Source organism: Equus quagga, chromosome 4, assembly GCF_021613505.1.
Source record: "Equus quagga isolate Etosha38 chromosome 4, UCLA_HA_Equagga_1.0, whole genome shotgun sequence".
Classification (NCBI taxonomy): domain Eukaryota; kingdom Metazoa; phylum Chordata; class Mammalia; order Perissodactyla; family Equidae; genus Equus; species Equus quagga.
The window spans coordinates 109,127,151-109,140,203 of record NC_060270.1 but is presented as its reverse complement, the minus strand read 5'-3'; the positions used below and the strand labels follow the sequence as shown (position 1 = coordinate 109,140,203).

General features: G+C 41.8%; 1 protein-coding gene across 3 annotated transcripts in view; it reads left to right on the top strand.

Moving 5' to 3' along the window:
- The window catches only part of LRP2 (LDL receptor related protein 2), a 198,564-nt gene that overhangs the window by 176,050 nt on the left and 9,461 nt on the right, over positions 1–13,053 (top strand). For all 3 annotated transcript variants that reach the window (XM_046659444.1, XM_046659443.1, XM_046659445.1), the window contains 8 exons: positions 518–661; positions 2,680–2,845; positions 4,513–4,641; positions 5,742–5,962; positions 6,726–6,902; positions 9,659–9,778; positions 11,983–12,073; positions 12,923–12,990. In XM_046659444.1, the coding sequence (XP_046515400.1) occupies positions 518–661; positions 2,680–2,845; positions 4,513–4,641; positions 5,742–5,962; positions 6,726–6,902; positions 9,659–9,778; positions 11,983–12,073; positions 12,923–12,990 (1,116 nt within the window). The remainder of the gene's footprint in view (positions 1–517; positions 662–2,679; positions 2,846–4,512; positions 4,642–5,741; positions 5,963–6,725; positions 6,903–9,658; positions 9,779–11,982; positions 12,074–12,922; positions 12,991–13,053) is intronic.

The window sequence follows — 13,053 nt, the reverse complement described above, 5'->3', positions numbered from 1 at the left end:
AGCTAAATTGGGTCGTGGTGCTGATTACCTGCTCTAAGAATCATAAAATCTGTCATTAAGACAGAGTAAAGAATGTAGACTTTCTGGAATACTTTTAGTAAGCTTATACATATTGCATTTCTACTGTGAGACCGAATGTCTACAATCGTGTCTATTTTATTGTCAGTGAATAAAGAGAAAAATCAATGGAAAAGAGGATGCTATCTAGGGGTCTCAGCATTTCCTTGCTCTAAACTTTTTCCCACTGACAACAGAGAATAAAGAACTGAGAAGATCCCTAAGAGAAATGTTAGCTTTCCACCTGAAATGGCGATGAGAATGTCCACAGTTATGGATTTTGCAACCCAGTTGGATAGTTAGCTCTCTTCATTAGCAGAGATTGTCAGACTCCTATAAAAACTCATTTTTGTTTAAAGAGGGAGAGGATTCCTGCTATTTTATATCCTACTGTATACCAAAAAAAAAAAAAAAATTCAGCCAGAATTCAAACAGTAAAGCTTCCTTTGTTTGTTTCCAGGTAATCCTCCTTTGTTCCTGCTGGCTGAAAATGTGCGAATTCGAAAATATAATCTCTCATCTGAGAAGTACGCAGATTATCTTGAAGATGAGGAGCATATTCAGGCTATTGATTATGACTGGGATCCCGACGGCATAGATCTCAGTGAGTATGAACTTTGGCATCTGTCATTGATATTAATTGAATTATAAGATATTGAACTTTGGGAATTTATTTTGTAATGAGTAAATTTTGTTGCATGAGTGGAAGAGGAAGTCCCTCCTATCTACCATGCTCCAGACACCTTAGCATGGCTATGGGTTCCAGCCAACCTTTCCTGACTTCTCACCAAACCTTTTTCCATCTCCGGGGGTTATCCTTTTGGGATCACCTCCTCTCCCTTTGTTTTTGCTCATCTCCTTGTCTTTGTTCATGCACATCTTGTTCATCGCCACCATTGTACACTTGGAAAATTTCTATTCAAACTTCAAAGACTCAGTTCAAATGTCACCTCCTCTGTGACATCTTCTTTAATGCCTCCCAGCACAGTCCCATGATTGCTCACTCATGATCCTGTAGCATTTTATACATGCTTTTACTAAAGCACGTGTTACATTGAGTTACAGCTAGTTGTCCACATATTTTTCTCCCTACCCATAACCATGTGCTTTTTGGAACTAGAGACTGAGTCTAATTTATGACTTCGTGCCCAGCACCTGACCCAACATCTAGTAAGTGTATGTGGTGGGTGCTCAAAAAATTTAGTTCAATGAATGAAAAATTGAGTAATGCTTGCCGTTGAGTATCTCATGGCTCTGAATGGTACATAGAAGATGGTAGTGAGCAGGAATCAGAAAACTTGTCTTCTATGCCTGTCTCCCTCATCCACTAGCTTTATGACCTTAAATAGTTGTAGCAATTCTCTGGATCTCCATTTCTTATCTGAAAATAGGAGCAGTAATCTTTTTCTGCTTGCCTACCTCTGAGAGTTGTTTTGAAGATGAAAAGAGAGAAAAGATGTGAAAATGCTTTTGCAAACTATCAATAACTATGCAATGTAAGATTTATTATTATGTTTTCACACTTAGTTATGTAATACAATAAGCTTTTCAAGAATGGTATATACCTAAGAAAGTATACTACTTAAAAGTCACAGTCTTCCTATGCTTTTAAAAATGCCTGCTGTCCACTATCCTTTAGTCTGTACATAAAATAGGACTTCTCATCCTTCTGGCTTCTTTATTGCCAGTTATTGAGTATGGTTTCAAATTCTCAACAGCCTGCCTCTAGTTTATCTATATATTTTGTTTCGGAAACCAAAAGTTTTTGTTTGTTTGTTTGTTTGTTTTATAAAGTTTTTTATTTTATAATTTTTGGCTAATTAGTTTCCATTTTTAAAAGGTTTAGTAGATAATACTTCACATAGTCCAATATTAAAAAAAACAAAACAGGATATACAGTGAAACATCTCCTTCCCATTGCTGAACCCAGCCATTCAGTTACTATCCAGAGATAGTTTATGCATTTATAAGGAAATATACACATATTCTGTTCATACAAATATATTCTCCCTCCCTTTTCAGACACAAAGTGGAGTATGCCATACACGCTGTTCTGCATCCTCGTTTTTTCTCTCACCAATATATTGAAGACATTTTTATGTTAGGATGTAAAGAGCTTCCTCATTCTTTTTGCACTGCACTGTGTTATACTGCATGGATATGCCACAGTTTATTTCTTTAACTTATTTCTTATGGATGGGCATTTACATTGTTAATAACGTTTCGGTTTTTAAAAACTGCTGTAATGGACATCGTGTATGTATCATTTTGCACAAGTGGAGTGTACTTGAAGCATAAATTCCTAAAAGTAGAATTGCTGGAAACCAGAACTTGATCCCAAACAGAGTAAATAGGCTCTTGGCTGAAATATATTTTAATAAATTACCTTCAAATAGAGACAACTAAGTCAGTATCAATTAGTTATAAATTGAAGCATTTGTAGCTAATAGCTTAAGTGTGATTGGTTTTGAAGTTTGATCATATTGGTGTAATTGAATTATTAGTATTATAGGAACAATAAGAAGGTAGAGATGTGTACAGCATTTCACCTGATTAGACCCCGCTTCTCCCCTTACCTGATGTTCTTGATGTGAAGCTAACCTGTGTTTCTTGTCTCTGCAGGTGTCGTATATTACACTGTGCTAGGACATGGCTCTAATTTTGGTGCTATCAAACGTGCCTACATCCCCAACTTCGAATCTGAAAACAATAATATCGTGCAGGAAGTTAACTTGGACCTGAAATACATAGCACAGCCAGATGGATTAGCAGTGGACTGGGTTGGAAGGTAAGTTTAGCCATATTCCCCTCTTGCCTATTCTATTTTCCTGGCTGGAGCTCTCTACTGCTTGCTTGGGCATATGCATTAAGCTGGACCTGGATATGGGTATACTCAGCCGCTGATGCAGCTGAGTGTTGCCTGGTCTTGCTCTAGCCCCAGCAACCATCTCTGCTTACCCCAGCATGTCATATAAACATGATCATTTCCTATATTCTCTGTGTGCCATGGAAAAGTTTGGGAAAGCACCAAGGTCAAGAATCTATGTTATATCTAGGAGAACATTTTTGCCAACAGAGTTCTGGATTCCAAAATTAACTTTCAGTATGGTGGCACTGTTCATTTTGTGAAGAAATGGGCCAGCCTCACAGTTCTCCCAGCAAAGCAGTTGAGATGAAATATTTTCTCTCTGATAATTCAGGGAGAAATAATCCACATCTTGTGTTTTTAGCAGGCTATGTCATCTGAACCGATTGGAAATTTGACTTTCCTGTTTAATCTTCAGGTTTTTTGTTAGTAGAGGTGTTGGCTCTATTCTGCTCTTTTTAGAACTTCTAGAACCCCAGGGACCAGAGCCACACATTTTGGATGATTCCTAAGTAAGAACCGTAAGTAGGTTTATCAGTAGATGCATGAAATACAAACTGATGAGGAAAAGTCAGTAAGCTCCTTCTTCAAGGAAGAACCTTGCATTGGAGTCACATTTGTAGAAAGTGATTACATTAGGTTGGAATCAGAGCTCAAGCATTCATAGAATCGCCTATGTCCTTGAAAATGAATTAATAATAGAAAAACATTTGAGAGGGAAGGCTCAGGGGCCTGCTGCCCCCTGGGAGAATGCAGAGTCTTGGCAGTATAAATCAATTTTCACCTTTTAACAAACTTGTTTGGTGTTCCTGGAAGACTTGAGCATCTCTGAAGAAGTTAATTAGGTCCCCACTGTGCCCGCAGGCTAACAGGAGACTCATTTTAGCATTTTCTGTCAGGAAGCAAGGCCTCAGAGAGTCAAGAACTTGAAACTATAGACTTGAACACTTCCTTCCTGAAAACCAACCAGGGCGATGGCAGATCTGTCTTCTTGTTTGAAGTTTTACCTCTCTCCCAGCCTTCACGAATGAGTGAATTTAGAAACTGATGGAACTCTTTCCACTTGGGAGAGACTGAGACCTGCAGCCTTAGGGATGGAATAAGGGCAGGATGGCCTGGCTGAGCTTGTTATTTTGAAAGGCTATTTCTACTCATTCTTGGAACGGATGCCAGATTCCTGTTGATTCCAACGGGGCTCTTGGCTGAGGAGGAAGCCAACTCACGGGCATTCAGAATTTAAAGGGCTGACCCAATAGTGCCTTAAGACTTCTACTTGGAGGGCTGTGTCATAAAATAATGCCAGATGTGAGGTCCACCATCGTTACTGATCCTGGATGATTCAGCTGCTTTTCCTGATCAGGCAGGAGTCTCCTCCATTCCTCATTCCTCCACTTGTAACCTTCCAAAGATGTCCCCTTGGCTGAAGAGATGGGGCATTTCTGAGCCAGGGAGATTGTGCTCCAATCACTGGTATTTGAATAGCTGTCTTGCCGGCCAGAACTGCCAAACTATGTGTTCTCATCTTCAAACCTCCTTCCCAGAAGTGACCAGTCCAGACTTTTCAGACATTTTTGTCTCTCTAAATTCAGGCATATTTACTGGTCAGATGCCAAGAGTCAACGGATTGAGGTGGCTAAACTTGATGGAAGGTACAGAAAGTGGCTGATTTCCACCCAACTGGATCAACCAGCAGCAGTGGTTGTGAATCCCAAACTAGGGTAAGTACTTGAAGGGATCTTAATGTTCTAGATATTTTCCACTGGATTCTCAAAAAATTACATGTCTTTAATTATTTTCTCCCCATTCTACTCAAATTGTTCTTGGACTGTTTTTGGGTGGTTTCTGTGACTATTTTTAAGGATTGTAATATACTCTAAAGATCATTTAGGAGCAACTAGGCTTCAGACCGATGCTGTGTGAGGGGAAGTCCTCTGGCTACATTTTTTCCACAGTCCAGCTTGTCTAAAATTCGCACATTTTTCAATAGAATTTAAGGATTCTATTTAGGGATTTAGGGATAGACCTCTTGGTCTGTCAGGTCTAGGTCTATATCTGATTAGGACTAGAGGCTATAAAGTGGGGGCTAGTGGACTAAAATGGCCCATAGACATATTTGACTTGAACTATACAGAGCTTTAAGTTATTTAAATTTTTTTTTTTTACTTAGTTGCTAACATTTAAAATTTTTTAAAAATATCTGTGTTTTTGGCTTGAAAAATCAGGAGAACTGATAACACTGGGTAGAGATGCCTTCCTTGATGCACTATTGCCTGGACCTTTCAGACAGAGCCTTGCTCTCCCCATCACTCGACGTTCATAACTGCTCTGCTCCACTCGTTTATCTTGCCTGCCTGGTCCTTTCTAGGTATTTGAAGTGGTGCAATCCTTGGTCTACTTGATTCTTCTACACATAAGTATTAACTGGGTGAAAAATAATACATTTTTAAAAAGTTAGAATGTTACCTCTACGAGAGTAGGAATTTTTGTTTTGTTCTCTGATACATCCCAAACACAGGACACTGCCTCCCACACATTGGCATTCAATAATTGTAATTATATGTTTTAAAGGGTCTGAATGTATATCCTTGGACAGGGCTGGCCAATTTCTATTGAGGAAGTCTAGTTTTCAGAAAGGGTAGACCACAGATGCACCAGCTCCCCATTTTCTTTCCCTGTCTTCTGTAAAGTGTAAAAACAGCATCACTTAGTACCCAGGCCTCCGTGAAAGCCAGCTGATTTCCCTGTTGGAAGTCCGTGCTCTGCTTTAGTGGAGAAGCTCCACTAGATGAAGCTGCAATGGGAAAACCTTCTGTTACAGGCTTATGTACTGGACTGACTGGGGCAAAGAGCCTAAAATCGAGTCTGCCTGGATGGATGGGCAGCATCGGATCATCCTGGTTAAAGAGGACCTTGGTTGGCCAACTGGCCTTTCTATTGATTATTTGAACAATGACCAGATCTACTGGAGTGACTTCAAGGAGAACGTTATTGAAACCATGAAACATGATGGGACTGATAGGAGAACCGTTGTAAATGCAGGTTAGAATTTAATATATTAAATAATCGATTAATATATTTCCCATTCTCTTTGCCCATTTTCTCAAGAAGGATCCCTGATCTTAGAAAATGGTTTATATTGTTAGAAACCACTCTGCTGGACTCCTAGCTGCTGATTTAAATTAAAATGGACCCATTAGCAATAATTAAGTCCTTTTTGTTCTTTTTACATAATTTTTTTTTAAGTGCTCTCAGCAGCAGATATTGAAATAACTGAGTTTCCTGTGAGGTTGCCTGGACAGAGATGGCGCTCGTGTGTGCCAATGGTAATCCATGTCTAACCACTTCTAGACACATTAGTCTTTAATATGCTAGATAGTTTATTTTGTCCAACTGGAAATGTCTAGAAGGAGAGAAGCATTTTGTTTTCTCATCTAGACTCTGCAGAACTGCAACAATCCAGCACATAGCAGGTTTCCTAAGTGGTGTCTTATGTTCAAAGAAAAAAACAAAATCTCTGCCATACAAATTGTTTATGAAAAATAAAATAAAATCAGCAACTTGAAATTGAGGAAGTCCACTATAATTGAGGTCAGCCAGTAGTGTAATTTCTGTCATCCTGATCTCCCAGGCAGGACACTTTCGCAGTCACATGTACAGAAAGTCTTCCTGAATGTTTCTGGGATTTCAAGGCGTTGCATTAGGGATTAATTCAAGCAGAGTGACATTTGACATAAAAGTGGGGCTAGGGTATTTTCTTTTCAATAACCTTGTTTTGTTTTGTTTTTCCCCTGGGGGTAAGCAGCAGTGAACCCTTATAGTCTGGATATCTTCGAGGGCGAGTTATACTGGATATCTAAGGATAAAGGAGAAGTATGGAAGCAGGATAAATTTGGGCGAGATGAGAAAGAGAAAATGCTGGTAGTGAATCCTTGGCTCACTCAAGTTCGAATCTTTCAGCAGTACAGATATAATCAATCAGGTAATCGCCAACCTTGGAAGACAATGTTCCTTATTATCTGGGGAAAACTTCTTTCAAATTAATGGCTCTATTGTTGGAAAATGGTAGTGGATAATAATCTGCTGATCTCTCAGTGCATGAAAGAGGTGTGTGTGTATTTAAACCATTTTGACCAAAGAAAGATAAAACTGGAGGGTGAATGAAATTGTGTGCAGTACCAGCAGATATGAAGTAAAAATATTTCAATCCTGGGCCAGCCCCAGTGGCCTAGTGGTTAAGTTTGGTGCGCACTACTTTGGTGGCCCAGGTTCGGTTTCCAGGCGTGGACCTACACCACTTGTCTGTCAGTGGCCATGCTGTGGTGGCAGCTCACATACAAAAAGAAGAAGATTGGCAACAGATGTTAGCTCAGGGCAAATCTTCCTCAGCCAAAAAAAAAAAATTCAGTCTTCATTGGGTTTGGAGTTATGGGTACGTACTTCTAGGCTCCAGAATCCAGCAGTCATCAGACCTCTGCAAAATGTGAGTTGGGTTAACAGGTCACAAAATGGGTTTCATGGACATCAGAAGTCTTACCCACTCTTGCACTTGCAAGGCCCAGGCTCGTCAAGTTATCCTGAGCTACGTGAGCCTTAGTTTAAAATTGTCAGTCAGATGCATTTCTACCCCCTCCCTTCTTTCTCGTTTTCTTAGTTCTGAGTCCTCTTTCATCAGGTTAACTGTGTTCTAAGTCATCCTTCACCGTTGTGTGGAGTAAGGTGAAAGGGAAGGGAAGTTTTTGAAGTGAGGGAAGGAAATGGACTAAGTCCTCTGTGTCAGGTTCTCTCTTCAGTGTTAACCCAGACATCTGTTACTTCAATTAATCTTCTCCAAAACTATTTAAAGAGGTTTTGTTCTCTTCTCACAAATAAGGAAACTGTGGATAGGAGAGATTTAGTAACCCGTGTGCCTAAGTCACACAACCACAGGATGAGTTTTAAACTCAGACATGATTTTTAAATTTAATTCCATTCAACCCCAAATCTCAGGGTCTTTCTGTTCTGTTCCAATCATCATTATACCTAGTTCCAGACTGAATTCTTTGGCCGTGTGGCCTTTGACAAGTCACCTCCATTTCTATCCCTGTTCTGTGAAACCAAGGTGGAGCCTGAGGTCCCCTTGAGTCCACTGATACTCGGAGACCCTGATCAGCCTTGGCTAGTTGGAACCCAGAGCTGAGATTCCCAGGGGGTTATACTGGCGGCAAACACCTCTCTCCCTTATGTTGCTGGTAGTGATTGCCATTCTCCAGCCCCCTCTCCAAAACACTCGGGACTCCACAATGTAATAGGTCTTGTGTCCTAAATGCTCCTGTGGCTCTCATGCTTGGCAGTTTTAAAGGCAGGAGGGGAGAGCACAATACACCGGGTGAGCCCCCTCTGGCCCCTGGAGAGAGAGCAGGTTCGGAGTCAGGCAGAGGAAGATCTGGAGACATCCCCTGAAAAGCATCTCAGCCAGCTGATGCTCTGGGCCCCCTTTGGAAAGTACTGAATGCCGTGTAGGCCCTAGACCCAGCCCAGCTGTGGCAGATTAGCATTTACTCTGGACGAATAGTTCTCAATTTTTAGGATACATCAGAATCATCTAGGAGCTTGTTGAACACAAATGGCTGGCTCCCACCTGAAGGGCTTCTGACTTAACAGGCCTGAGGTGGCCTAAGAATTTGCACTTCCAACAATTTCCCAGGTGATGCTGACGTTGCTGGTTCAGGGACCACATTTTGAGAATCCCTGCTCCAGGTCCTACTCAGAGTGTGGACCAGTAGCACTAGTATCCTATGGGAGATGGGTAGAAATGCAGACCCTCAGGCCCCACCCTAGCCCTTTGAATCAGATTCCCCAGGTGATTTGTATTACATTGAAGTTTGAAAAGCTCTGCTCTAGAGAGCTGAAGAAATGTTAATGGCACAGATTTGGAGTGAGGCTTTTGGAATCTGTCGTTATTTTATAGCCATGCCTTGCCTATGGTTATATTTTGGATGACAGAGTATCAGGATCACAGAATGTTAGTGTGGGAAGCAATTTAGAGATCATTTATTCCTTGGATAAATCATAATATATGCTAAGGTAGAATTCAGAAGACTCTAGAATTACCTAAGGAGCTTTTAACAGTAATACTTGAGCTTCATCCCAGGCCAATTTAAATCTGAATTTCTGTGACTGGGCATCAATAGTTGTGAATAGCTCCCAGGTGATTCTGATAATCATAGCTCTAAATTCCCTTATCTTGAAAATTAGGAAACTGAAGCCCAGGAAAAGTTCTCCTTGGAAGGTGGGACTGGAAATCACGTCCAATGTATGCTTTGGAGGAACCACACATTATGAGCTATCCGAATTTGGGCAATGACAAATCTTGATGTAATAATGGGCTCTTACTGGTCTTTTGAACCATCTCAGATTGCTTAGCACTGATTAGTTTTTGAGGTCATTCAGTGAATCATACACACACCTACCTTCCAAACCTGCCAGGGCAATAGAGGAAATAAGCGAAGCCAGTAGAAAATGAGTGGCATGGAAGGCACAGGGAGAGACTGTGCCACTTGGTGGGGTGGCAGGGGACGGTAGTTTAAATGAGGGTGAGTAGCCAGGTCCAAGCTGCACATGGCTTAGGAGTGTTGGGATGCTGCCTGGTCTCTCCTATCACCTGGCCGGTGCACAGCTCAGTTGATGGGCATATCCTTGGTTGGGGGTTTTCATTTCCTCCTCAGCACCTAACCACTGTTCTTATCTGCTTTCCAGTACCCAACCGCTGTAAAAAGGTCTGCAGCCACCTCTGCCTCCTGAGACCTGGAGGCTACAGCTGTGCCTGTCCCCAAGGCTCCACCTTTATAGCGGGGAGCATCACCGAGTGTAATGCAGGTAGGAGCACTGCCTGGGCAGCCACAGGGCCTGGGAGAGCTACTCTGCCTTCTGCAGTCAGTTCCCTACCTGTGCTTCCCATTCTTCAGGAGCCTGAGGAGCCCTGCCTGCTGGGTTCTTTACAGAATAGAGTGGGGATGGCTAGAAGGAGAGAGGAGAGATGTGGGAAATATGCACAGAGCTGAGTGAGGGGCCAAACAGATCTTGTGTTCCAGGGCTTTCTGGGAATTATTTGCTAAGATCTGTTATGTTGTTTTGTAAAGACATTTTGAAGAATGAGTTTTCTATAAGGGCTCTTCCTCCTTTCTCTGCCCCATACTGGATTCCTGTCACCCCAGAATCCATTCAGCCTTATCAGGAGTTCCTCGAGGTGAGAACCAGGTTCCTGAGGTGGGGGGCTTATGAAGTACAGAGGGGAGGGCTAGAGGAGTTCATGTTTTCCTCACATGCTCATTTCAAAGTTTTGACAACTGAAGAAGGGCCACATTTCAGGAGGTGCCTTATGCTGTTGGGAGATGAGGTCTGGAATAAGGAAGCAGTGGTTTAATTCTCATCCCAAATGCTGTGGATGATCTATTCTTGGCAAGACCTTTCTTCAGTGATTCTTAAATTAAGGAGTTAATAAGCCATGGGGAATAAATAGTGTCCCTAACTAGGATCCGATGCTTGATAAGCACGTTAAAAAAAAAAAAAAATCATCCTGTGGTTCACTAGCAGCCTTCCCCCAGTTTTAGTTAACAGAGAAATGAAGAGGCTTAACCACCTTCTACCACCAGGTGGAGCAAGTGGTTAAACAAGGCACCCCTTTCTGACTCTTCCCAGCCAGGCTGAAAAGTTGGGAGGTTTAGAGAATGAAATCGGGGATAAAAAACTGTTTCCTCCGCCTCCCTTCCCCTATCCCCACTCTCATCCTAGCGCCACGGGGGAAATATTGGCAAGATGACAATACCTAGCGATATTTTGAACAAAAGGACAATTTCAAGCTTTTGAGATTCGTTCTGTGCTGTAGATGGATCGTTCTGACGTTTGTTTACAATTTCATGTTGAAGGAGACGTGTTGTGCAAGTTGTCATCTAATCTACTTCCTCATTTACATTTTTTGCCAAGTGGATCATATTAAGATTTCTGTTTAAAAAGACATTAACCAAAGTAAGCACGTTAATGATGGTAATCATTCCATATACGGTCTCGGTTTGGTATATCAATTAATCAATTAATTTGATAAGTATTTATTAAGTGCCTGCTATGTGCTAGGCACTGTTCTAAGTGCTGGAGATAACAGAAGGGAGTAAACAGACAAATACCCTGCTCTTGTGGGGCTTTTATATTCTAGTAGCACAATAAATAGAGAACCCAATAAATATATAACATTAGGTGGTAAAAATAAGAGGAGAAACCTACAGCAGGTAAGAGGGATGAGGGTGGGGTGGGAGTCGGTTGCCTTTTTAGACAGACATTTCCTGGAAGGCCCCTTGATCAAGTGAACTTTGAGTAGAGACTCAAGTTGAGGGACTGAGCTAGAAGCGTATCCGAACACCTTGAATAAACACAGGCGGGATAAATACTTTTTGAGCATCTTCTAGGTGTAAGACATGGAAACACGAATGACCCTTCAGGCACATCCAGAGAGTATGTGGGGGCTGAGCTGGAGCAGGGACCCAGAGCAAGCACAGTTTTGTAGGACTTAAAAATGAGGCGATCTCTACCCGACTGTCCACTAAGCATCTATGTATCTGCATCTATGTGTCTGTCTATTGATGGAGGGATCGCTGATGCTGCAGAGCCTTTAATTGAGGTTTGAGGTGCATCTAAATTGAATTCTTGATGTTAACTGGATTCACAGCGGAGAATTCTGACAGCTTCAAATGAGGACGTGAATGTCCTAAGAGATTCCTTTACCACAAGTTTCTTTTAACTATTAACGTATGTTCTAGAGTCTAGCATCTCTCCACTGTTTTGGGGGTGGGGGATGCTATAAACTGTCTCTATCTTTCCACCAAATGGATGTTACTCTCCAAGACCTTATTGATAAGGAAATTCATCTGACTTAAGGGGAAGATAATGTTTTGATAGGAAGACTAATTAGCTGGCCTTTCCCTGTCTACCCCCTCCCCCACTCCCCTGGGTCTGAAGCAGGTTTGCATGGTATGGGTGCTTTGCTGAGTATGGCTGACTAACACATGCATGGCTTTCCCTTTCTGCAGCCATCGAAAGTCCCATCATGATGCCCCCCCCATGCAGGTGTATGCACGGAGGAAATTGCTATTTTGATGAGAATGACCTCCCCAAATGCAAGTAAGTCTAAATGTTGAGGTCCAAGCTGTAGCCCTTGCCTCTTCTGGGGGAATTCAAGACCTTAAAGTAGCTAGAAAAACAAGTACAGGAACCTTGCCTGTTCACTAATTTTCACATCTTAACCAGCTTGCCCTCCCTTGGGGGAGTCCATAGAGAACTAAAGCAGTACTTCCCAAACTATAATGTGCCTAAGAACCTCCTGAGATCTGGGTCAAATGCCCACCTCACGCACAGGGATTCTGCATTTCTGACAAGGTCCCGGGAGATGCCACAGAATTGTGGGCCACGCTTTGGGGAGCAAGGAGTTAGAGAAACGGCACCTGCATTTTCCTACACACCTGGCATGGTTAATTACAATGGGATTGTGGGAGAGCAGCTGGCAGCAGAGCTGCTTCAGTACGAGGCACTCATGATGAGCAGAGACTGGGCCTACGATTTGGAAAGAAAAGAATTATTGAGAAAGCTTTATCACAGAGCAAGATGAATGGAGGTCTTTTAAAAATTTAATGAAAACATATCAAAGGAAAGAACACAATCATGGTTTCCATTTTTACTCTCTAAGGCAGAATTCCATAGATTAGAGAACACATCAATAGGTTTTCTTTGATGAGGCTGACCCTGTAGGCGTCACAGCTACTCCACTGAAAGTGAATTTCCACAAAGTCAAATTACTGTTCTTTCTGCTTGTTTATTTCTTGGTGGAATAAACAAAAGTCATACAGGATACATTGTCTGTTCAACGTGTAATTTACTCAGTCGAACCTCTCTCTCCTTCAAGGTGTGCTTACAAAATTGCAGTAGAAGCCTCAGAAGGCGACAGCTCGTGAACAAGTCTTCTTTTATTTTCAGGTGTCTGAGTGGCTACATGGGAAAATATTGTGAAGCAGGGCTTTCAAAAGGCGTCCCTCCAGGAACAAGTAAGTTTTGAGAACATAAGCAACCTGAAAATACTTCATAACCTCTAAATTGAATGCTGTTTG